The sequence below is a fragment of the Aquila chrysaetos genome, chromosome Z, assembly GCF_900496995.4.
Source record: "Aquila chrysaetos chrysaetos chromosome Z, bAquChr1.4, whole genome shotgun sequence".
Classification (NCBI taxonomy): Eukaryota; Metazoa; Chordata; class Aves; order Accipitriformes; family Accipitridae; genus Aquila; species Aquila chrysaetos.
The window spans coordinates 3,569,005-3,595,477 of NC_044030.1; the positions used below are offsets into that span (position 1 = coordinate 3,569,005).

General features: G+C 35.7%; 1 protein-coding gene across 5 annotated transcripts in view; it reads right to left on the reverse strand.

Annotated features, from left to right (window-relative positions):
• The window catches only part of ADGRV1 (adhesion G protein-coupled receptor V1), a 297,036-nt gene that overhangs the window by 229,529 nt on the left and 41,034 nt on the right, over positions 1–26,473 (reverse strand). For all 5 annotated transcript variants that reach the window (XM_030004616.2, XM_030004613.2, XM_030004614.2 and 2 more), the window contains exons 17-33: positions 26,164–26,430; positions 22,911–23,037; positions 20,565–20,782; positions 18,676–19,419; positions 16,266–16,639; positions 14,241–14,417; positions 12,346–12,526; positions 11,530–11,732; positions 10,772–10,901; positions 9,191–9,271; positions 7,720–7,859; positions 6,678–7,287; positions 5,509–5,724; positions 4,087–4,302; positions 2,666–2,910; positions 2,287–2,468; positions 729–1,540 (exon numbers count right to left, since the gene is read on the reverse strand). In XM_030004616.2, the coding sequence (XP_029860476.1) occupies positions 729–1,540; positions 2,287–2,468; positions 2,666–2,910; positions 4,087–4,302; positions 5,509–5,724; positions 6,678–7,287; positions 7,720–7,859; positions 9,191–9,271; positions 10,772–10,901; positions 11,530–11,732; positions 12,346–12,526; positions 14,241–14,417; positions 16,266–16,639; positions 18,676–19,419; positions 20,565–20,782; positions 22,911–23,037; positions 26,164–26,430 (4,923 nt within the window). The remainder of the gene's footprint in view (positions 1–728; positions 1,541–2,286; positions 2,469–2,665; positions 2,911–4,086; positions 4,303–5,508; positions 5,725–6,677; positions 7,288–7,719; positions 7,860–9,190; positions 9,272–10,771; positions 10,902–11,529; positions 11,733–12,345; positions 12,527–14,240; positions 14,418–16,265; positions 16,640–18,675; positions 19,420–20,564; positions 20,783–22,910; positions 23,038–26,163; positions 26,431–26,473) is intronic.

The window sequence follows — 26,473 nt, forward strand, 5'->3', positions numbered from 1 at the left end:
TGAAAACAGTTTTTACTAAACTTATAACCACTAATGTAATTACATGTCAGCCTCAGAATCACTGCTGGCAACCCTTCTTTTGAGTTCAGATGATTTAGCAAGCTAGCTAGCACACTAGAATCTTTACTACACTCCCATAAATTGCTTTCAAAATAACTGTTCAATCAATTCAGATTTTGAAAATACAAAATATATCTGTCATGCTGCAAGGTACTTAAGTAATGTGTGCCATTGACCTGTTCATCCTGTTTGCATATTTTTTTTTTAATATGCTGCTATGTTATGAAATCAATACAATCACAAAATCTAAAAAGAGACATCATGAAAAATTCATACTATACGGACTGAAGGTTAATAAAAGACCAGTTAAGCCTGATTCTCAATTTCATTATCCTTGATATAACAACTATATTCAGCATTATTATTCCTTATTTATTTGGTTAAAAGGTAATCTTTATAATCCACACTGCAATATTTCTTAAAAAAATACTTAGATATTTATGGTTTTTATCTTTTTTTTTTTTAGTACCACTGTCTGTGTTCTGCAACACAACACTATACGCTAATGAACTATATTATTTTGAATATGTATCCTGAGCATTCAGGGAGGTTTAGCCTAAGGATACGACACCGCTTATCAAAACATCCAGAGGACTGAGTGCTTGTTAGGTTCTTTTTGCTTTTCTTTAGTTTTATAAAACAGAAGCTAGTGCAAAACCTTGCCTCACCTTCAGCAAACACCAGAATCTCACCAACACCTACAAAATCCAAGTCTGGGGTAGCAGTTCCACCAACCACACGCCATTCCACCGTCACCTGTCCCAGGCTGCCTTCTGTCCTATGTATCATTAGCTGCACGTTGGTCTGAGGACGTTCTTCTACTTCAACATACAGACCTTTCTCTGTCGCATTGGGACTTACGCTGTAGATCTTAAATACTCCAAAAGCATCTCCATTCATCATTATGATAACTGTGGAAGTATTTGGCTGTCCTATAGTTGGCTGATTTTTTAAGCTGGCTGAGATGTTCATTAGTTCAACTTTCAAAAGGGATATAGTGAATTTCTCATCCAATTCTGGCAAATTGTCAGGGAGTATGGTAACTGTGAGATTTGCAAACTCTTCCCCTTCCTGCATTATGGCCCACTGTGCTGTAATAGATTCATAATCACTACCAGCAATGGCTTGTGTGCTGAAGAGAGCAGATGCACTGGTGATGTTTTTCTTGTAGGTCCAGAATCCTGAAGTGTTAGTTAACGGGCTGATCTCTGATGTCAGCCAAAGGCAGAGAGGAATCTCAGAGGCACTGGAAAATGTAAAGGCTGAACACGCTTGTTCTTTTAGGCACTGAGTTGCACAGGCATACAGTGGGTCACTTGCTGCCGACACATTCACTCTGGTCTTGGACAGTTGGTCAGGGACTCCTTGGACAGGAGACTCGTAACAGGCCAGGATATCCTGACCTTGCTCAATGGCAAGAGCTACAACATCAGTCTCAGAAGTGCTGTAAAATATCTGCAGCTGACCAAACCTTCCCCCACTAAAAGACATTAAAAAAAAATAATAATGTTAGTTGATTAAGTGTGTCTAATATTCTGTAAGTTTCTGGGTTAAGAATAAAAGTGAACAAAATCAACTGGCCCTTTTCAAATTGCTGAATAGTTCCAAATAGCTAATTAAAGTGGATTCCCTTGAAGCTAGTACCAGAATAACTGAGTTTTTTGTGGATAGCAGGTTTGGTTATTTATAGCTGGGGTAGCAGTCTGTTAAGAATGCATGTTTGCAAACTTTTTTTTTTCTAGGAATTAACTAGTCTTCTTAGGGCTGGCAAGGAAGAAAAAGCCTGTGCTGCCCAACCTTGACATCTTTCCTCCTAGGTGTCCTCAGGATATCATATCACATGCATAAAACCTGTTTTCCTTTTCTTGTTTCTTTCTATCCCACAAGCATTGACTTGTTTTGTCCTCCAGTTCAAATCACAGGAGCAGGCTGTTGTGCAGCTTTAAAAGATTTGAGGATTAAATAGGCAAAATGAAACTTCAAGTACACTGTGTACATTAGGTTTACATTGTACATTACAATGTATACTACTTTTAAGTACTTTATGTACATTTCTAATAAGCAGACATCTAGTTCAAAACCAATGTTTATGAAATAATAACGTGCTGAGCTGGCAGATCAAGAAATTGATGCAAATACTTAAGAGGAGAATGACATTAGAAATTATAGCCAAGACAAAAAGAAAGAAAAAATAATAGATATAAATAAAGCAAACATTATACAAACCTTCGCCTGACTGTTATATTTGCAAGCAAATTTCTTTCTAGTGGCTCCTGAATTCGATATAAGGATTGATGAAAGAAAACTGTGCCATAAGGATTATCATTGGCAGGTATTATAATATTTGCCACGCCATCTAACCCAATAGCACCACCATTGGAGGCCTGAGTTAATTCTACATGGACAATCTCAAAAAGAAAAAAAAAAGAAAAAGAAATAATGCAGCTAAACAATTTTTGGTATTTCTAACAATAATCACAAGCAAAGTAAAATCTGAACTTCTTGCACCTTCCTACCAGAACTTTCCTTGTTTTTCTTTCCACACATTTCTATAACAAGTTAAAACTCTAATACTATACAAGAAAGACGTAACTGCTCTACTTACTTCTTCTGTTTCTGGAACATCATCAGCTAGGATTTCCAACAGCAACATCTGAATGGCTTCCCCAGGGGCAAAAGTAATATTACCCAAGGCGACCTGCAAGTCAGCTTCAGCAGGATGTCCATTAATGGTAGCAACCCACTGAACAGTAACATTACCGAGTGTCCCAGCATTGCGGATTATTGGCAGATTTATGGTTACTGATCCAAATTCAGGCTCCTCCACAGTGAATTCAGTAATCTGAAAAACTGAAGTGCAGCACAGAGAGATGTATTTCATTAACAATGAAACCGGAAGTAGATACATCAACTCCTGAAGTACATAGTTTTATTTCACTTGATTGCATTTACTTGCACAGGAAAATAACTTTTAATCAGGTTTAAACTTAAAAGTGAACTCTCAGTATTAATATTTTCATCTATAGAGGAAATTAACATGAAAATTAAGCCCTCATCCAAAAAGTTTGTTCCAAAATACCCATTGTTTGAGGCTACCCATGAGCTGTTTCCAAGTTCTTAGAAGACAATTTCATAATTATTCCCAGCAAGGAAACTCTTTAGCAGTTTTGATGTCATTTACTGAAGAAATAAGTCAACATATTCCATCTAAAATTGTTTCAAGTAGAAGTCTTCCTTGTATTAAACTTTTAGTTTTTAAGGATTAAGTTAATTAATTACCCATCTGGAATTATTTATTTTTGATATTTTTATTTCCCCCACCTTCTTCTACTGACAAAATGGAACAACAGCAATTAAGTAGGGTACTGAAGAGAGAAAAGGGTAAGTCAAAGGAAAAGGCAGGAAAAAAAAACAACAACAAACAAACAAGATAGATTTCTAAAAAATCATTAAATTTTTGAATTCACCAAAACCCTTCTCAAAACCTGTGTAATGAAACTAATTTTGGAAAGTATACACAATTCATTTCATTGATAATAATAGGCAGAAGAAAAACTAAAGTGCTTGACAGAAAATAAGAGAATGTAATTTAATTTATCTTCATACTTTTATATTTCCCCAGATTTTTAAATCCGCTTTGGCTGATTATCTAGTAAACCAAAGATATCAAATTACTTAAGCAACAGATGGTAGAATTCAGATTTTGGCTTAAACCAATTGCAGAAATGCAGCTCTTAGAATAGATAAAAAATAAAAAAGTAAACTAAAATCCATCTATCTCTACTGGGAGATTCCAAAATCTTGCTATATCAGCTGACTAAATAATACTTTTCTGTTATATTAGAGCACCATTACTCCTTTATTACATGTTTTAATTTAGTTTGTCTTATCTTTTCCTTTACCATCTTCATCCAGGCTTCCTCTTTGTCTTCTGAAAGTTTTTATTCAGTTGCCCAGTAACAGTTCACCCACAGATCTGAAGTAAAAATGTTAACAGGAGAAAATATACAAATAAGACTCATTTACCAAAGGATCCAAATGGGTCATCAGAAGCCTCAATAGTTATGATCGCTCTAGTCAAAGATCCAAGCAAGGCTCCTCCTGTTGTTTGATTCAGCAGCTGAACATAAAATGACTCTTCAACTTCAGGATTGATATCATTAATTATATAAATTGGCACAGCTTTACTTGTTTCTCCTTCTAGTAAGACAACATCTGATGAGGCTACACTGTAGTCCTCACCTAAAACAATAAAAACCACAGAATATTAATACATTATGGTTCACTGTATTGAACATCATCCGTAAGACTTCTCCTTTTGCTTACACATGCATTCCTCCGTGGTTTTATGGGTTTTTTTCCTTTATCTTCAGAGCCAGACTGACCACATGTCTTTTTTACTTCCCATTGCCTTTTAGATATCTGGATGGATTAAAATAAAACTTGGCTTGGCCAAAACAGAGTTTGCACTGTTAGACCAAGAGGTAGTTACAAAAGGTCCATTATTGTCTTCCATTGACAAGGTCACACTACTAAGATGTTTCTGTCTTTGATTTCAATTGCTCTCTGGCTTTCCAAGAGATAAAAGTGAACAGAAGCACCCTTGTCAAAGTAGATTTTAGTAAAGGGCACGTTTTGTGTGTGGACCTCGCTTTAGGCAAGCTTGTCTCTAAGAATGTCTAGTTAATGGCTCTGCTTCAGAAACTAACTGAAAGCATACTCTGACATCAATCGAGCTACACACTTATTTAGAAATGTCTCTTACCTAAAAAGGAAACTAAAATACCAGTTCTCAGAGCATGTATCACCCACCTATTCAATTTTGGACACAGCTGAAATTCAATGAGTTTGATTTATAACTTTCTAAGTGGTTTTGACCCTGCACACATCATAAGTTTGCTCCTTTCTTTATGTACCTTCTCTATAGCAGGGATCAACTGCAGAAATTAACCTCCCATTTTTAGAAGTTCAAGTCTTCTCGGGTTTCAATTTTTTTTTGCCTGTTTGTTTTACAGCCGAGTCCCCAGCTCTCACTTCCTCTCCAATAAGCTCACCTAAACAATGCATGGTGGGTTTAAATACATACACAGAACCAAAGAGCAGCTACGTAAACTAATATAGTATTTTTTTTTTCTTTTTTTGAACAGGTGGTGGGCTACTAGGGAAACAAACACCCCAATTCCGCCACTCACTTCTCTTGCTAAATTCTTCAGTGATGATGTCTCAGAGCTTTCTAAAAGCTGATGCATGATCTTTCCCATAGGGCTTGGATTCCTATTTGCTAAACAGAGTCAGTAAATGTCTCACTACTTTTTTTTTTTGTACTTGTTATACTTTTTTGTACTTGTTATACAATAGTGCATCCAACATACACTTGTTTGCTTTGACTGCTCAAAGGATACAGTATGCTCTTTCTACTATAACATAGACTGCATTCTGATTTCTTACCAGCTGTTGCAGTTATTGGCATAGCTTTAAATTTCACAGAAACATCTGCAAATATTCCCCCAGTTCTGGTCACATTAATGATTGGTCCAACATAATTTTCAGCAACTCGCACAGTTGAAGCTGAAAGCTGAAGTGTTCCAAAAGCATCATCATTGGCATTGATAATTACATGAGCTATTGTCTCACCCACTAATCCAAGTCGAGGAGAATTTACAACTGAAATGTAAAGAAAACTTAGTGAGGGGGTGCCTGAGATGCTTGTTATCTATGGCTATAGAGTTCATACACATACATGTGAGTTTAGTAGTTAGTCACCACTAGCTTTCAACAAAATTATCTTTTTTAGTATTGGGCAAAACATCACTACAAACTGTACCAACATACTTTTGGTGTTTGAATTATATTATAGCAGAAAAATCCCTTACTATTATAGTAATAACTTACTATTCTACCCTGCTGTGGAGCATACAAGCCATAATTTTTTTGAAGAGGTGAGATATTGTGAAAAAAAATTATTCATTTATTTGTCCATAAGGCCAGTAGTAAGATCATTACAGTTCAGAATAATTTTATTTTTACACTTGCTATGATGAAAAATAAATAAGATTTCAACCTCCCAGCAGAATTATATTTGAAGTTTCCCTTAACATCAAGATTAATCTGGGGTGGTGGCAGCAATTAGACATGCCAAGAAGCTCTGAAGCACAAATCAGGCTGTAATGACCTGAATTTATCTGAATGAGAGATGAAGCAAACATTCCCTACACTAAAAAAGCAACATGCGGCTGTAATTCTTTTTTTTATTTTTAAAAGACTTTTTTGGCTTTCAATGAGCAAAACTAACTTAGTTATGTCCTAATAACTGAACTTTACAGAAACAACACTAGATGAACAGGTATTAGTGCACAAAACCAATTCTGTAACATATTTGGCCTGAATAAAGAGATGCAAAAGGGATAAAGAAAAGCTCATCCATCCCCGACAAAATACTGCACTAAAGGAAATATATGGCAACAGCACACAAGACAGGTAACTCAGAGATTTCTTAACTATACAGAGTTTGGCAGAGGTTAAAAGTTTATCATTTAACTTGTTGCATTTTATCCTATTAAATATAAATGCCAGCCTTCATGTTTAAATTGTAGGTTTTACATAACTAAGATACTTACTTGGCCGATCCTGTACTTTCTCCATCAAAACAATACTGCTTAGCTCCACAAAAACAGATTCTGACCTCTCAGGATCATCATCATCCAAAATAGGCAAAGATATTGTGGCCTCACTTTCATTGGCTGCGAAAATCATGTAACCTTTAATGGGTATATAGTCTTTTCCTTCTATTGCTCTAACAACATTAGGTGGAAGAAAGGGTGACTTTTCATCATCGCCAATAGTTCTATATGTTACCATTACTGTACCGAGGAGACCACCACACCTTATTATTGTCAGGGAGATATTTTTTGTTTCTTCCTCAACTTTTATTGGTCTGTTTCGCTCAGAAAAGATGAAGACTCCATATGGATCATCATTAGCTAAAATAGTTAATGTTGCATTGGTATGATTTCCAAGACGACCACTGGAGACATTGATGATCAAAACTGAAAACACCTTATCCAATTCAGGAACTTCATCAGGAGAAACCTGTACTGTAATATTTGCTCTTGCTTGGCCAACATCAAATGTTACATTCCCATCTGTAGAGATCAGGTCTTTGGTAAGATCACAGACTATGATCCAATGCAGTGTCACCTGAGACAAGGCCCCATGCGTTCTCACAACCTAAGCGAAAAATATAAAGATCTGCATATTTTTGTTCTATGAGAAAGAAAAACATAAAAGTATGAGATGGAATTAAGCAAAGACATTGACATGATGAGTTAAAAATAAATTTGTGTTTTAAAAAAACAGTGTAATATTTATTATCTCAGCTTTGCTGTATTTGTTGTATCATCAACACTGTTATTTTAATATAGTAGTACCTCAAATGTAAAGAAGTAGAAGTAATTTTAAACCTGCAGATATTATTATTACATCATTTTAGCTTCAACCTGCATGATACACATTAGAAAACTCAGTATGAAATGGCAAAACAGATGTGCATGATGAAGTTGTTATAAACCCTGTAGACTTACGGCAAAAACATCGCAGAACGCCCAGTAAAAACAGACAGAAAAAGACTGCACAGCAATATGAGACTCAAAGCTTTCTAACCTGCAGCACAATATTGCTGTCTCCATCTTCAGGCTCAGTTCCGTTTACCGAGAGTGACTCAGTACTGAACTCAAACACACCATGAGCGTCATCAGAAGCCTCAATAGTCACAAAGATGTGGGATGCAATTCCCAAGCTAGCTGTTAAGTGCAAGTTCCAAAAAGGGTTATTTCTTCTAGCATCACTTCTTACATGGAAGAAAACAGCTAAAGAAATACGTTACAAAAAATACACAGGAGAGCATGACTGGAGTATCCGTGGTGGTTTGCCTTTGGTTTTTTGAAATGCATGATAACTATCCACATGGATAAGGCACTGGCTTTCAATAATGCAGTCCTGGCAGCCCTTGTATGGAATGATGCAACAAAAAAATATAATAATTATGAATATTTTAAGGGAGGAACAGAAATAAAATTACAGGTTTAATGAATGAAAATGAAGCAGAATTTAGGATAGTGGAGAGTTGTATGGCAAACCACAGTGTAAGCAGATAGACCAGATGAATGCAGGTCTCATCCTAACATAAGCTGGAATGAAAAACAAAGGAAAAAAGCAAGTCCAGTAAACACTACTACTAAAAAGATTGTCTTTGGTGAGATAACTTGCTGCGCAGAGAGAGAAAGAGCCTGGCACTTAAGAAAACCATTTCTGGAAACAAGGAAAACAGCCCTTCAAAAAAACCCAGGAAGCTCCAAGAAGTGGCTAAACCACAGACTTACTCTCAGATTCAAACTGAAATCCTTTGCATTTACAAATAAAATTGAAAATCAGGCCGTCACAGGGGAATAAATTATTCAGTTTGGACAATGGGTGCTCATATAACATGTTCAGCTCTGTAGGGCTAATTCTGAAGTCCTGTAGGATTAGGGTTTTCTCTCAGATTTTACGTTATTTCTGCATCTAGTTTTTTTTTTTAATTTTCTCAGTATTAAACTATCTTTGTTTTCTGTATGTCATGACATAAATACAAACTTAAAGAGAAGAAATGAAAAACAATCAAAACATTCCTTTAAAAAAACTAACATAGCTTTCTCTTCTTTAGGAGTATTTTTGACGTGCAGAAAATCAAAGTAACATAAAGCACATATCAAAGCATACCGTCAGGTAATCTTTAAATTACCCTCAATTTAAAAAGTGTCTTTGCTTTTTGCTCTCCAGAAAATTTGACAATTTTCAAACAAAAGTAATTTTGCAAACTGTACTTCTGGAATTACTGTACTGTGTTTTACAACAATATAGTTTTGATGGTATAGAAGCTGTTATTTTCTGTGTTACACTGAACACTGACTGCTATTGAAATTATGCCTAAATTAAAACAGTAAAGAATGTTTTGACAGAACTTTATGATAAATCTAAATTAATCACCTGTAACTGCAAGTAAAGTAACACTATGACAAGTTGTGTCAGTATAGTAATTTATGAGGGATATCACAGTTAGCAATAAAAAATAGGATTAATAAAAAATGCTTACCATGTTGATGGACAGTTGGAAAGAAGAAATCCATGTTCCCATCACCACTACCACTGCCATCATTTCTAAAGAGCTCAGCAACTTTAAGATGACAGACATACAGATATATACACATATATACATTTATAAATAAAAAGAAAGCAGAAAGTAATTTAAACATTTCTGGACAACACAAAAGAGAGGGAAGTATTCTGGGAAGGCATCAATTTTGGATATAAAAGTATACAGGATTTCTGATAAAAGCCAGAAAAAGTATTGTATATGCCACCTGTTATTTAATTTATGACATTGGAAATAGCAATGGGAGGTCAGAAGGAAAGAAAACACATACATATCTGTTTCTCTTTTCTTTCTTTCCCTCTTTGCATTTCCCCTTTCTCATTCCTAAATGAGGTCTGTCATGGAGAACTGGGAAATGTGAATTAACAAAACCCCAGGGGCTAACACCCCTCAAACTCTTTTATTCTAATCTTTTCTCACAAAGCAAAAACTTGTGTCAGAAAGTTGGAAAGATCTGCAGAAAGCTTAACTAATGGAGACTTTACCCTAAGTTTTGTGCTTGCAACGGTGCTGCAAAGGCCAAAAAGAGGGTTTGTGTTAAGAGGGTATCTGCCTAGTGAACTACTGAAGTTAGCTGTAAGTTTTCTGACAAAAAAAAAAATCGAAAAGTTTGTTTAACAAAACAACTATTCAACCAATAAGTCCACATGCATGAAAGGTCTGAAGTTTTTATCAATAGAATCACTACATTGCACCATAATGCCACTTTGCACCATAGACATTCAAGGTAGTATGATATAACTTCCCAGAAGGCATCACACTTGCATTTCTGGATTGCTTAAAAAAATAACATCAGTTGAAAAGTCATTTTATGGCTGCCAGTGTTTCTAATTACTTTTTTCCCTCCAACCAGCTTTATAATCTCCATTAAAAATTTTCTCCAATGAAAACAAATTCTGTAAGGGCTGAGTGGTTTTATGTGGCAGGAGCACTGATGCTTGCCATCCCTTTTGAGACTAACATCTCACACCAGGATCTCCTCTTCGTGTTTTTCTTGTTCTTCCACAGAGCTACCAGCTACCTCTCCAGCCCAGCTAAACTCCCTAGGCCTCTCAACACCCACAGTCTCCTACTGCCATAATCCAGTTGAATAAGTTATGAGCCATTGTATCACAATTCCTCTGATTTCACTGAAGTGGCAGATAAAAAACCCACTTTGGCTGTTTAGCCTTAAATATTTTATAAATATTGATAATTTTTTTAAAAATAAACTAATATATTTTTTACATTATTTAAATTCTCATTACCAACCATGAAATTATGTAACGTGAAAAGTAGCAATTGCCTTTAAATGACCTAATGCATGGTAATAATACACTTTCTTTGGGATTCCAGCAAAGATTAGAAACACATCTGAAGAACAGTGCTTTCCTAAGAAAAATTACAGCTCTCTGGGGGATGTGGGGGTGTTCATTTGTCTTTAGAAATAACATGGAAATAGTACATGTGAGAAAGGTAAGATTTTAACAGATGAGCAGAGATAATGAAAATACAATCAATGGATTGATATATGTGCCTTACCTCCTCCCTCTGGGTTCAACAGCTCCACTTTAAAAGTTTTTTCTAATTCAGGAATAGAATTATCGGTGATGTTAACAGTAATGTACTTGTATCTTTCTCCTGGCTGAAATTCCAGCGTGCCCACAACAGCCTGCAATATGAAAGCTCTTCACATTTTTGTTCAAGTCTAATGTTTACATCCATATGAAAAAAGAAACAGAACCTTGATTTTGTTTGTCAAAACATCTACTTTTCTTCACTTAATCTTTTAAAAAATCTCCTGAATCTTTGTTATGAGAAAAAGGCATCTAAATTCACAGAATTATGAACACCTGCATTCATCTCCATTTTTCTGCACAAATATCAGTTAGACAAGCAAACACAGATTTGTACACATTATTTTGTTGAACATGTACAAGTCCTAGTATGTACAAACACAATCTTAGCTATGCATCTGAATGCTCACAGAAAGACTGATATACTCAGCAACAATAGCAAACATGCCTTCTTGCTGCATTGACAACTCTCTTGAAGAAAAAAATCAAAACCAGAGGCTTTTCCCGGGAAATACAACATGCTGCACAGAAAGAAGGTAAAAGTCACATAATGATACATATTTTTAATGTGAGTATTACACATTCATTTATCATATCAGCATATAAAACAAAGTGTTTCTGGGAAAAGAATCATGGCTGGGTTAAAATACTCAAACTGGAGGCTATGTCCGGGACAAATTAATTAAATTCTAAAATAATTACACACCTTGGCAATGGCCATACCTGATAATCTTTAGGACTGAAAGCTGTAAGTGGCACTGTTCTGTATTCCACCAGAACTGTTCCAAGAAGGCCTTGTGCACGAACTACCAGTAATCTGATATGTCCAACTTCTTCTTTAATAGTAATATGGGGCACAGCAGATGCTGGCAGAATCATTCCATCACCTGGCTGAGGAGGTGGTCCCACTGAGAACTGTAGTAGACCTGGCAAACAAGAAGTACTATTTACACGGCTTCTTGCACCAAATGTGAATTATGATAATAAATTGAAACCCAATTATTTATAATATTTATATTTAACATTTCTGAAATTAAAAACCTATTTTTGATATGCCCCTAGGACTCAATCGTGCTACTTCCAGGGATGTTCTGTGTACCTTCCCCTCTCTCACTGTTACCTGTTATCAGTCTTGATAAAGCCACAGCACAATAATAAATTCACCTCTTGCCAAAAGAGCCTCAATATGTCAAGTATTGGGTACTGATTGGTATAATAAGCATGCAGAAATGTCTCTCTTCTTTAGAAATTCTCGTCTGAGAAAAACTTGCACAGCATCAACTACATGCCACCTTTGTTCTCAGAAGGGAATCATCGCCTGTTTGGTCAGGGAAGTTTTGCTGCCTTTTTGTAATATTCTCAAGAATCAGTAACTCAGCTTTCACTCTTGTGTAAAAATTATGAATTAATCTCAAGTTAGATAAAGTGGAATACTTGGCATTGCTTCCTCAACTATCGCAGCTAAGCAAAGTTTTTATCTGTTGAGCTAGAACTATATAATTATCTGCAACAAGACTGTATCATTTCCATCATTGTTACCATATGGGTGGTCACTGGCTTTGATGCTGATATCAGTAGTTTCCTTTTCTGGATCTATACTTGCTCCACTGGTAGGAGTTGAACCTAGTTTTCCATCTCCAGACACTGCAGAGACTAATGTCACACGGAAATATTCATTTAGCTCCGGAATGTCATCATCAATAACATGCAAATTTAAGACCTAGAGAAGGACCAAATCATGGAGAAATCAAACCATGCAACATAAATCACTTATGAGTTTCATGACCCTGTTTAACTCATTAAATTCTATGATTAGTTAGCTTTATCTGCTGTGTAGTTCTGAAAGTAACGTCGACAACATTTTTGCTTTCCACATAATTTAACCTAACTTCTAGGATAATATTTTATGTTTAGAATATGCCTTCCAAAAACAACTTTACCAAGCTACCAGAGATGGAAGGCATATATTCTTAAGTGCTTCAAATTACATAAGCACATAACCAAGCAACCAATTGTTTATTATCTACCTTAACATAAGCATAGTTTAAATTGTGTATATTGAAAATGAAATATCTGATAGATTTCAAAATCTCGAAGAAATTGTGCTTCTGAAGAGACATTACAGTGATTAATCCAATTTAGAGCGCAAGTAATGCAAGCTTTTTATGCCACCTGACACTTGAGATTGCAGATCATACTAACAATTAACATAACCAGCTCTGTACAGGCTAACATATTCACCTCAGACAATTCCAGCTTTCTATATGTTGTGATACGATTAGACAAACATATAGAAGAAAAGGTTTAAGTAGCTGATTGTATTTAGAGGTGTGGGAATACGTAGCTTACAAACATCAATGCAAAGTCTCTTAGGATATCTCACCTGATGAGCAACTGCTCCCAATCTGTTTCTTAGGGCCATGCCCATTAACTCCTCCATATGTAGACAATTAATTGGACCACATAGCAGTGGAGTATACCAGCCCTTTTCTGCCACTAGATAGAATAAGGCAGGCCTCATCCATGCTGCCAGACTAAAAAAGCTTTGGAAATTTTTGCTTTATATGACTCTATGCAATGCAGTAATGTGATTCAATGGAGAATTAAAGCTTAATGAACAGTGACATGAACAAACTATTTTCAGGTATCACAAGCATTTGCCAAGCTCTAATTGCTTACATTGTTTAACTGGGACCAGGTCCACAGTTCTAGTGGAGCCACCTTTCAAACGGTGTCAGTGGGTTTCAGTCAGTCCATACTGACTTCAGCAGAGTGATAGAAGTGAAACCAAGAACAGCATTTTCTATGAACAATTCACCCTATTTTACAAACACTAACAGAAAACACACATTAACTTTCCACAGTATGGTGGTTCCACACCTCTTCTTCAAATAAATGTGAAATTTCTGTGTTGCAGGTCAGGGTTGAATTCATAGAAACAGATTAAGCAAAAGGGACAGAACGTGACCAACACCAGTTGCAAGACAGTTGATTAGAGCAGTGAAATTTACCGCTGTCTATTTAATTGATGCAGATATAAATCTGAGTTCCGAAACTCAGATCAAAACCTAATCATCTTCCAGTTTCAGAAGTAGCTGTATCCATTATTTCAGCCCAGGACTATCTACACTTCAAGTATATATATAGATACACATAAAAATAATATATACATATAGGTAAACATATTTCATATATTATGTGCATTCAAACATACATGCACACATGGTGACCCCTGAACTGAGATTCACACAGATCTATAAGCATCTATCATATCACTTGTTAGTTGTCATGGATGCAAAAAACCCTGCAAAATATAACAAAAGCCGTGAAGGAAACACTTTCTAGTATGAAAACCAGTCAAGCATCTTCAGAAGGTGTTTTCCAGCCGGTTTGCAAAGGACAGGTTGAATAGTTAATAGGAAGGTAGGGTTTACCTCTGATCTCTGCCAAGGAAGGAATGTGATAGTGCCACTGCTTTTAGAAAAATCGGTAACAGAGTAATTAATGCCAGTGGAATCAACCTGTGAGATAATGTAATTTATATACACATAGTCTAGGGCTCCCCTTGTACGCTCCACGACACAGGATATAGTGGAACCCTCATCAGCAGTCTGGAAGAAAGCAAGAAATTGAACTATTTGTTACTGTCAAAGTAAATCAAAGCAATAAATACAAAACATGGAATTTTCTAATGCTAGTCAAATGTTCAGGTAAAAAATTGCTGTCATTTTACTTTCAGCTCTTTTGGAGTAGTAGGAAGCTGAAACTGAACTTGACGGTGGTCAGAACAATCTTATTGGAATTTGCAACAGCTTGTATTATCTCCCTGAGGACCATAAAGGTAAGCCAATAATTATATCCTGTTGTTTGTTTTGGACACAATTTCTTCCCCCAAACTACATGTTGAAGACAGAATCAATATGCTTGAAATGTACATGTCAAAAGCAACTGAAACTATTGTTTTATATTAATGTCAGTTATTTCAATTTTCATTAGCAATAACTTAAAGAAAGATTGGGATTCCCCCTTTCCCCAGCTAGAAACATTATGAAAGAAAGAACCAGATACATTAAAATAAAACTATACTATCATTATTCAGGAAAAACCTTAAAAAATTTTCTGTCTCTTTACAATTCTGTCTTCACAGACAACATGACTTCAGGGGCAACAATTTCATATATTTGGAACAAAGTAGGTATTGATACCCACCATGTATTTTAGAAATTTATGAACATAGAACTAAAATAGAAAATAATTTTATTTTAAAATTGCCAGAAAGGCTAAAGCTATCTTAAGCATTAGATAAGTTTCAGAGATGCTGTATAATACAGTGCAGATACTGCATGTGCCCTCAGCTTCCTAGTAGACAGATACGCACATAAAGCAATTAAACTACTGATAAAACAATACTGTGTATCTGCATCATCACTGAGAGCTCCAATACTTCCCTGGTGAAATGGACGTAAGGTAAGTGCAAAACAATTAACATTCCATGTAAATTTTTAATTTAGCTTCACGGTTGGTTGATGATCTGTGGCATCACAGTATTATCAGTGGCATTTGAAACTGAAGGAATCTATTATCATAGCATATGGTCGGCACATAGAAAGCAAACTAAACCAAATTGAAAACCAGTATCACTGAGGCACGATGGTTACTTTCAAACACATAATAAGCACTTTGGTTAGAAACAATGTAATTAAAAGGTCATGAGAGTTACCAAATTGGAAAATATTCTGCAATTTGTTTTCCAAAATAATCCAATACCAATAGAAAAAGACATCATGTCTTTCTCCCTCATAATTGATTAAAGAAGTAAAACTGAATTATGTTTCTTTCAATCCTCCCCCAAAAGTAATGTTTATATATTGCATATATGGTGGCTACCACCAAAAAACAATTTAATGATTAAAAAAAACCAATTCACAGCTAGTATCAACCAAATTCACACCAAACATACACAATTTATACCTTGTAACTTATGACAGCAATGATTGTGGAAAAATACATCACACCTTGTCATTGCATGACCTGTAGTAAAATTCTTTCAAACACATCATGTAACACAGAAAAATAAAATAAAAATCTTTGTAATACTCCACTCTCCAAAAAAAAGAAAATTAAATCTTGTATTTTAATTGATAACACAGTCTCAGATGTGACAGAAGTAGGGCAAAAAATGTTCTTCCATAAAAATTTAAGCCTTAGTCTTCAGTTTATGTAATAAAATCAATTTTCTTAAGAAAAAAAAAATCGGGGATTTTTAAAAATGATACTTCAAATGCCAGTTGGACTGAGGCTGTATTAAGAAAACTTACACATTTCCAAATTCTAGAAAAACTTTGCTTAACTACAAAAGCTAACAATGTGAAATCAAGGCCCTGTGCAGGTCAATTGGTCTTGCCATTAATTTTTCTGTGTCCAAAACTCACCTATAATTTGCCTTATGAACATCTTACCTCAGGAATACATGCTCCAGTGAAGCCAAATAAACCATTAGCATTATCACTTTTCTGTATTCTTAGTCTTGCTGTGGTATTTTCTTGTGAAATTCGAGCTCCACCACGCACAGAAATGAGCTTTAGGATGAATAACTCCTCTCCTTCTTCCTCTTTGTCATCCTTTGCAGACACAATGAATGATTTATTGGTCTCTCCTTGCCGATACTCCAAATACCCAGAGACAGGGTGGACATCACTCTTCGCAGGAGTTGAATGGAGTTCATAGATCTCTGCTTGTGTCAATTTACGCTCATAAAGCCTTACATCCTGCATTAGCCCTGTGTACCTACTGCTGCCATTGAGTCCTGCTCCAATTCTCACTATTCCTGGACCTGAGAAGGAAATCATAATTTTTCTCGTTATTGTACTTCTTCAAAGTAATAAATCTGCAGCTGAATAGCTGTTCTTGTTAAAAATCAATGGTAAACTGTTTATTATCCCTGGATTAGGAATCATATTGATCTTGAAATGTAAAATCAGGAAGTTCCTCGAGCATCATCTCAGTGTTACAGGTAGATCATCACAGGTCAAACAATTCCATCCTAGACTGTTTAGGTTTTTCATCCTACTAGTTCTACCAGCACATTGTCACTATCCCTTATTTTAATGAGGCTTGGAAACTTCTTTCTTCTATTAGAGAGTCGCAGAGCACAACTGCAACCCCTTTCAGCTTTTGTTTTGCTAGACAGACCCCATTTTGTCTCTCTGCTAAGACAGCGGATCCATTCTGATGATACTCATCATCACTGCATTAGCCCTTCCGGACATGCTTTTCCCCTAATGCACTGGGAATATGGACTTCAGAAATGTACACCAAATTCCACATGCTTTTTACAAGAGCATTAATATTTCTCTGTCTGCAAACAATTATCCTACTTAGCAAATCATAGGATCACAGCTGCCTTTTTCACAAATACACTAAGCTCGTAGCTCATACTCATTCCCATTGTGCTAAAACACATAGGTATCTCTTCTTCCAGCTGTTTTCTGTTTTCAGAAGAAACCGTGCTCTTGAATGTACTGGCATACATATGACACTGAGTGTCAGTTCTAGAGATGAGCAACCACAGCAACCAATAATGGTCCCAGGGCACAAGGTGGAGGACGGTGAAAAAAAATGGGCTACTATGCTCACCACTGTGTAGTACCCAACATTAAATGGAGAGAGACAAAATCCTTACCTTATACTTGTAGTACCTCCAGACAGAGCATATGACATCTCCACTAATATAGAAAATTTACAATGACTGAGACAAATCCTTCTAGCAATAAAAGCATTACTGCATTTCACATATCTTTGTTTTAGAAACTGAGGGGGAAAAAAAGTCCTTTCTCAGCTACAGTACTGCAACTCTGAAGGAAATTATTAATTGCAGAGGCACTACTTTGTTACAGTGGGCAAATTTATTTCTCAGACTTCAACGACTGGAAATTTACAGGCAGAAATAAAAAACTACACTCTAAAATTAATGAAGTCTCCTATCTATTCTCAGTCTATGTTTGTGTACATATATGCATGTAGATGTATATGCATTTAACATGACTATATGTTTTTTAATTCTCCTTCTTTGATTACAGAAAAGAAGATTGTATTCAAGAATTTGATAATCATTCACTGCTTATCCCCAGCAAAAAAAACATGTGAAACTGAAGGTGAGGGGAAGAAAGGAAAAAGGACGGAGATGATCTCCAAGAAAAACAATGCACGTGGAAGAGTGGGAAAGTGCAAAAGAAAGAGTAAATATAATGCATTCTGACCACATAATACCTGACTTTATAATGGAATTGTTCTGATACTTCTCTGGTCACTGCTATGCTAGTTCAGAGTGAGAGTCCATAATGGTTACCTATGAGTAAAATCACATCTGGGACTATCCAGTCAGATAAGCTGACATAAACAGGCTAATGTTCCTTGGAACACTATTAAACTTTTAGGCATAATTTTCATATACCGTGTGAATACGTACTTAAGTAAATCTACACCCTGAAAAATTCCATTGCTTACAAGATATTGGCTTAGTTGTAATATACTACACAACTCGAAACAAAACCGTTATTGCATTTTGCTTGAGAAACTGCGAGGAAAACAGTCCTTTCTCAGCTACAGTGCTGTAAATCTTATGGAAATTATTAATTGCAAACATATATAACTGTATGTATACATGATAAGCATACATATATAAATATAACCCAGCTCTAATTTCCATATGCTTTTTGAAAATCCTCAGAATTTTCTATCCATTCTTTTCAATTAACTAATCAGATATACTAATTTCAGTATCTTGCATACACCTTTTAAGGAGCTACACTCTTCTATACATTGCAGAACTTTACATATGGAGAAAAATAATGCAGACTATTGGCTCACCATCAGCAATTGCTTCTCCTTTAAGGCTCTTCATTCCTCCCAGAACTGGAATTCCATCCATGTAAAATTCAATTATACTTTCATCCAGAGTAATAAGGAGGTGAAGCCAAGTATTTTCATCCAGATATTTCAGGACTGCTGCTTTAGCCATATATGTTATATTGGATCCTAATGCTGTATAATGAAGCACTACAGAAACATGAGAATCATTTGTTCGGATTTTCACGCCATAATATAAGGTGCCATTATCATCATCCTTTTCAACTATATAACCATCAGTACTGACGTTAGGAATTAACCACGCTGAAAATGTAAAATTGGTTACTGCAGTATTTCCATTGTATGGGTATTCGGGACCAATAATCCCAAATGCATCCTCTTTTCCACTGAAATACAAAGCATCTGTTCCACTGTGATGGCGCCTCATGTGGGGCTGAGATTGTACTGAGCTTGGAAATGATCCCAGCAGCAAGAAGTCTACCATTGATGGTAGTCCAGCTTGGAACGTACTAGACAGTATTTCCCAACCTAAACGGACAACACCAAAGGTGCCTTGTTGTCTCCAGATGGTGAAGTCTGTAATATAGGAAAGATCATCTTCAGAAAGAACATCTTCCACTATCTCTCTGTCCTGGCTCTCTGGATCTATAACAAAGACTCCAAAAGGGTCATCATTGAATGGGATCATCACGGTTACAGCAAGGCTTGTTTCCGATAACTGACCACCAGGACCAGGAGACCCCCCTATAGAATGGAAGTTAGGGCAAAAGTTAATGGTTGGTTTCAAACGACACAGTCTGAAAAAAGCTACTAAGTACTTAAAGCTTTTTTAATAAAAAACATTTCTAAAAAGTCTTAAATCTTCTTTAAAGAGCCTCTGAACTCTTAGAAAGTCCTCTGATTTAATAATAACATAATTTAACTGTATTGTTTTTAAAATATTATAGTGACAATTTTCATAGAAAACAAAGCAGTATTTTTTTTTAACTGTAAAACACACATTTGTCTTTCAGCTAAAACAAAATTAGCTTCAGCTGTTCTGAATTAGTCAATGAGGTATGTTACTCTGATTAATTTGACAAACATGGGGCCAAATTCAGTTCTCATATTACTCCAAGATTTACACGAATATGGAATGGCAAAATTTGGCCCATTGACTCTGAAACAGAAGCAGAGATACCTTGCAAAATTAGTAGCTAATTGTGTATTAAAACTGCTGCCAAGTCCTGCCATTAGTCATCTACTTCTGCACAGTAAGAATTATTGAAACAAAGATCATGATGTGAATGTAGAGCCTCCAGGTTCAAAGTGTGCAGTGATCTACCTATTTTAAGTAGGAAATCTTCTGTACACACGTATGGATTTCACTTTAAGGAAAGGCCAACACATATTTTCAGTTGTATCTGGGCACAGAAGACCATAAATAGTACTGAGGTGGAATGACTCTGGGAGGTTTGGAACTCTGCTCAGTAGCAGACCTGTAGCAGTTGTAATTTAAGTCATATGAAGTGGTAACTATAAGTATTTTATCTCCTCCAGAAAAAAGCAAACAAACCAATCAACCTCCATTATGGTAGACTTGCATAGCCTTTAACAGCTTTATTTTGTCTTCAACTATACAAAGATCTACATCTCTGAAATCACCAAGAGGCATCCTTTTTAAAGGTCAGATCACCAAAATGTGTGTAACAGTAATTCAGGAACTGAATAACTGCATTCATATACCTAAATTAAGATTAAATGAAGAATAAAACCTAAAACCTTACCAGAAAAGTACAGGATATCAAGACATGATTCAAGGCACAGCTCTTTCCAGGGTTGGTTTCTTTTTGATTAATTAAACATAATTCTACCAGATATGAAAGGAATGGTGATATGGAATACAATACCTGAAGCATTTACCAACTTTAGAATGTAAAATTCATTGAATTCAGGAATTCTATCCGAAATAGCATGGAGTGTTATTGGCTTTGATCTTTCACCATCCATGAAGCACACAGTCCCGTAAGTTTCATAGAACTCTTCTCCTGGCCTCAGTGCAGAGTTATTATCAAACAGCTGCCAGGTCAATGAGACATTGCCAAAGTGTCCCCTATGTCTCAAAACCCTGTTCAGCGATACAGAAAGAGTGAATAACCTGGCAGGTAAGCATCAGCATTCATTAGCAAAGGAAAACTTGATTACACTAATCTTCCTTACTGTGAAAAATGATATACAACATTCTAGTTAACCATGAACAATAAATACAACCATGAATAATAACACAATCCTCTTTGAAGGCCAGCAATTTCACAGTATAACTCTAGTCCCAGGTATACCACAGGTACCTTAGAAAAAAAGTAACCAATGCAGGTCCATGCAAAATAGTACTGTTAAGCCAAACATCAGTTTGTCTTGCACTTCTATTATGTAAATAATAAAGATGAATGTATAACAGTTCAGCAAGTTAACATTAAAAATTGATATACCTGGCCACCCTTAGACAAGAAAGACAATCATCTGCATTTAACCACAAACATCTCTCCCTTTAACCATCAAGCCTCCTTAAACGCTTTCTTACATTGGTATTAAATTTGGATTATGTTCTATGCCCTTCAGAAATCTGTGGTTATTCCAGATTAAGAATGTAGTAAATAAAAACAAGATTTTATTTTTTTGTATAGCTATCTGGTAACAAAATTTCACCAATTTCCAAAAGGCATTATAAATAAAAACTGAAGCACAAGTGCCTTTATTAACAGTGTGCTTTACATACAAAAAAGTGTGCTTCTGTTCGCACAGTAAAATAAGATGCTATACAAAGATTATATCAGGCTGAAAAATTAGTTCACCAATACTAGTCTAGGAACAGCAACATAATTATGTTGTTTCTGCTTCCAAAGTTTTTTCCTTTTTTGCCATTAACCAGGGCACTCTATCCCAGCTGTGTAGCACTGTGTGTAGCACTGTTGCAGTAACTCCAGTTACTCCCTTTAAAGCTCAGTGCTGCCATTGCTGTTCTCAGTGGTTAGGTTATATGCTACTCTTGACCCTTTTGTTATGTACTACACAATAGCTAAAGCAGTGAGGGTATGGAAGAGATGGCTCCCTAGCAAATATATTTCATCAATGAGGACTGAGGAAGGTCCTCCAGTGTTGGTGATCTTGGTATCATGAGTTTCCATAAAGCACCGGTATATAAACATGTTTAGTTCAAATCATTATTCTTCACACCATAAAATAAATAAAAATATCTTGCAAATAACATTATAAAGGACCAAAAAAACCCCAAAGAGCAGCATAAGAAAACCAAACATACAACATATTTAATATCCTCTTTTCTCAAGGATTTTCATTTTTTAGATGTGTAACACAAGCATAAAGACCAAATTCGCAGTCATAAGCATCTGTTTCAAGGCCTTAAAACAAACAAAACAATCAAATAAAAAGATACAAAATATAATCAAACAAATGTGAAAAGAGCTTCTTCCCTAATGTTGACTATCACATTTATTGTCACCTAACTTCTCTTTATATCCTGTCTAGAGGTTTCTTATTGAAAAAAACTATTTTTGCCAAATTATAATCCCATCCTGACTTTATGGAACATAACAAGGTAAGATGCCAAGCAAATTCATTTCTTAACCCTTCCTATTGTTGAAGACATCCCAGTGGCTGGATGGAAAATACTTTCAGAGGTCAGACTAGGGAAGAGTATTTTCAGTCTAGAAGACCGTCACATCTGCACTTTGTGTATAGAATTCCATCAGCAATTAACAGATAGAAGAAAAACAAACTAACAGAAAGAATACAGTAATATAGGTTGTTTGTAGGGGAAGGATTCAAAGCAGAGTGCAAAAAGATATGAACCACCACATAGTCACATTTAGCTGTATTTTTAAAAGATTTTTTACTACTCTTTTAGTCCAGGTTATACTCTACTAAATCATCTAGATTCTTCTGTATCTAAAGTCTACTGAGAATGTAACAAAACCACCATGCTGTAGTCTTGTTTATTTACATTTTAACATGACTTTCTATATACGTTTTAATATGCACAGTCTACTTGATAATATAACAGTTGATGTCTTCAATATGTTTACAAATCATTTAATCCAAAATTTCGTAAAGCTATTTTTCTTTAATATTTTTTTATCAATGCAAACATGTATGGGATTAGGTCAAAGTACTATCCATAAAGTACCACACATAACAGTTCAAAAAAAGTGCAAAAGTATTATTTAAAATTTACTTACAAAAAATTGTTACTTTTGCCTTCTTCTACTGGCTTCTCTAAAGGTTCCAAGGAGAAAATTCCATTCGGATCATCATTTGCTTCAATAATAACTGTAGCCACTCCAGTCTTAAAGATAACAGTATCCCCTAAAAGAAGGTGATTAATTTTATCAAAACTGGAATCAGAAATGGAGGTAACTCTAAAACTGAAGTTGTTTCCTGTTCTCACAAACTGCTTTTATGCAAACAAAGAAATGAACAATGATAAAACAACCAGTGGAAACCAGTATTCGAGATATTCAGTAACAGGAAAATAAGAGTAAAAATACTTAAGTAGCATCTCATGCAGAGAGCAAGACATAAGATTTGGAGGAAAATATATATGTGACATGACCAGAGAAGACGTGATTCTGAGCAGAAAGGATTGTATGAGAGGTAGTATTTTGTGTTTGATCAATTGGTCAAGTCAAAAGAAAACATGTAGTCAGAGACCCTAGCTCTCCTTTAGACCTAGGATAAAAATATTGCACTTAAACTAAATACGGGCTAAGAACAATGTCTAACTGTTGCGGTTTAACCCCAGCCAGTAACTAAGCACCACGCAGCTGCTCACTCACTCCCCCCTACCCAGTGGGATGCAGGAGAGAATCGGGGAAAAAAAAAGTAAAACTCGGTTGAGATAAGAACAGTTCAGTAGAACAGAAGGGAAGAAACTAATAATGATAATAATAACAACAATAAAATGACAATAATAATAATAAAAGGACTGGAATATACAAGAGATGCACAATGCAATTGCTCACCACTTGCTGACCAATGCCCAGTTAGTCCCCAAGCAGCGATTCCCCCAACTGGCAGTCCCCCCAGTTTATATACTGGGCATGACGTCACACGGTATGGAATACCGCTTTGGCCAGTTTGGGTCAGCTGTCCTGGCTGTGTCCCCTCCCAACTTCTTGTGCCCCTCCAGCCTTCTTGCTGGCTGGGCATCAGAAGCTGAAAAATCCTTTACTTTAGACTAAATATTACTTAGCAACAACTGAAAACATCAGTGTGTTATCAACATTCTTCTCATACTGAACCCAAACCATAACACTATACCAGCTACTAGGAAGAAAATTAACTCTATCCCAGCTGAAACCAGGACACTAACCCATATCACAGTCTACCTGAAAGGAAAAAATATAAGATACCTGTGAAGTAGAGTAGAAGATAGTAGGATTTCTGTGTGTGTGTTAGCACTGTAGGGACATTCTAACACCCTTCCTATGTCCACAGATGTACATTATGCTTCCACTCCCATTCCATTTTTCACCCTATTTAAGAGTGTTAGACTAGCTTTTGTTTCAAAGTAAACAATGTGTTTACTGCTTTAACTTCATATACTTCCACCTATGTTTTCTCTGAGTCCAACATAATTCCAACAGTCCAACATAATTTTCAAAAGAGATGTAACAATCAAGGCCTATATGTGCAACAGATCGTAGAAAGAAAATAAATTTTTTTTGCTTTCAGGAATGTGTATAGAAATATTCTGTATTCTTAGTGATTCTAGAGAGGCTACACGATCATATGATCCTCCTTTTAGAGGCAAAGGGAGCCTGCAGCTACCCATTCTTGAAGGACCAGTGTGCCAGGAGGAAAGCCATCATATTTTCCCAATAGAGTGGTAAAAGAAAATACCAGTAGATCCTGAAGAAAGTTAGTAACGTAGAAAGAGATCACCAAAGATAGATCCTGAAGAAAGTTAGTAATGTAGAAAGAGATCACCAAAGATAAAATTTAAGAAGGGAGAAGAATGGCTTTGTTCTTCTCCGTAAGGTCGATGTTCTGTAAGAGACCTGGGTACCAGAGTGAATGCTAGCTGACCTCAGGAAACACATAAGCTACTTTATACTCGAATAATTGCTGAAAAATCCCCTATAATTCTCTGGCTGCCTGCTACTAATGTCTAGGACAGATGCAGTTCGAGACCAATGAAGCCTTGTGAGCAATTCATAGACCAGCCACAGGGTGTCGACCTGAGGCACTCTCTAGGTATCACTGACTTTCGAAGACTCGATCATTACAAACTGTAATGAGGGATAAGACACTTAGTGTGCATGTCTAAATGAAGAAATCTAGTTTTATGTTTCCTCATCTTGAATTGAGCGCCTGGTAGGTATTTACTTTATGAACCTACCACACAATCTAACGTGAAGGTATACTCTGATGGTTAATGGTGATAGTTTTCCTTTGCTTTATTAAATTACAGCCCCTCAAGTCTCAGTCATTGTTCTGATGGCTTATTCAATTCAGTTGTGGTTTGCATTGCAAAGATATGCAGTGCATTCACTCTCAGCTACAGAACAATAACTGAAGAACAGTAAATCATTAATTTTTGCTAACACAATTGTAGATGAATCTCCCACTACACCTTGAGTTTTGGCAGGGCTAGGGTTGAGGAGGTTCTTTATTAAGCGGGTCTCAGAGCCCAGGAAAATTTAACTATTTCTTACATTTAACTTATATTTTTTTAACAATATTACACAGCAGTGATGGTTTATTCCAGAGGATATCTATTTCAAAAATCAGAATGTGCTGAATAATTTTGTATCATTTCCTGCTAAATGATAACTGGTAACTGTTTAAAAAAAAAAAAAAAAAAAAAAAAAAGGGAAGACAATGTTAGTTCTGAGATAATAAGCCCATTCTTCACCGGTGGTACACTGAGTAATTTCTAACACACATTTTTCTGTAAATTAAGCCTTGTAAAACTATAATGTCAGACTGAAAAAAATGCATGCGTACACTGAACTGTTACAAAAATAAAAGAGAGACCAATTTACATGGTTTTCCTCTAAAATAAGGCAGTTCTGTTTGTTTTTACAAAAATCAGGCAGTTGTGTAGCATACACTGGAGCATGACAAAAAATCTAAAAAGAATCCTTCTTTCCCTAAGACTGTTGTAGTACTAACATTCTTTAGCCTTGTGTTTCTGTAGTCAAGTCAAAACCCCATCTAATTTGGAGCATTTACATTTGAAAAGAGACTTGCGCTCCAGTTGTTTTTGCAGGAAAGGTTTCAGCTGTATCATTTGATTTTTGTTTCCAGTTGAACAATTCAAGATGAAAATCCAAACACACTGTGTACAGTTATTGTATAGAAATGTTGAAGCAAATCTTATTCATATAATACTTGGCATTTTGCTTTATGATAAGACCAAGCTGGTAAAAAATTGCAGAAAAAAAAAAAAAGATAGTTACTAAACATACGTCAAATCATTACTTTTACCTGTAGAATTCAAAAGGAAGATATAAAATGTTTCATCAGTTTCAGGGGTATCATCATCATTAATATACACAGATAAGTTCTGCTCTCTTTCTCCAACATCGAACAAAATGATGCTGCTCCTTCCACTGGGAACAAAGTCTCCCTCTTCAGCTGTTGCATCTCCATTAACAGTAATATACTGGACAGCAACAGCAACATTAGTAGATCCATTCCTTAGGACTGTAAAGTTTGCAACACTTCCTTCTTTAACGCTCACTGTCAGAGGTTCTGAAAATACACAAGGAACAAATCTACCTGAGTCCAAGCCTGA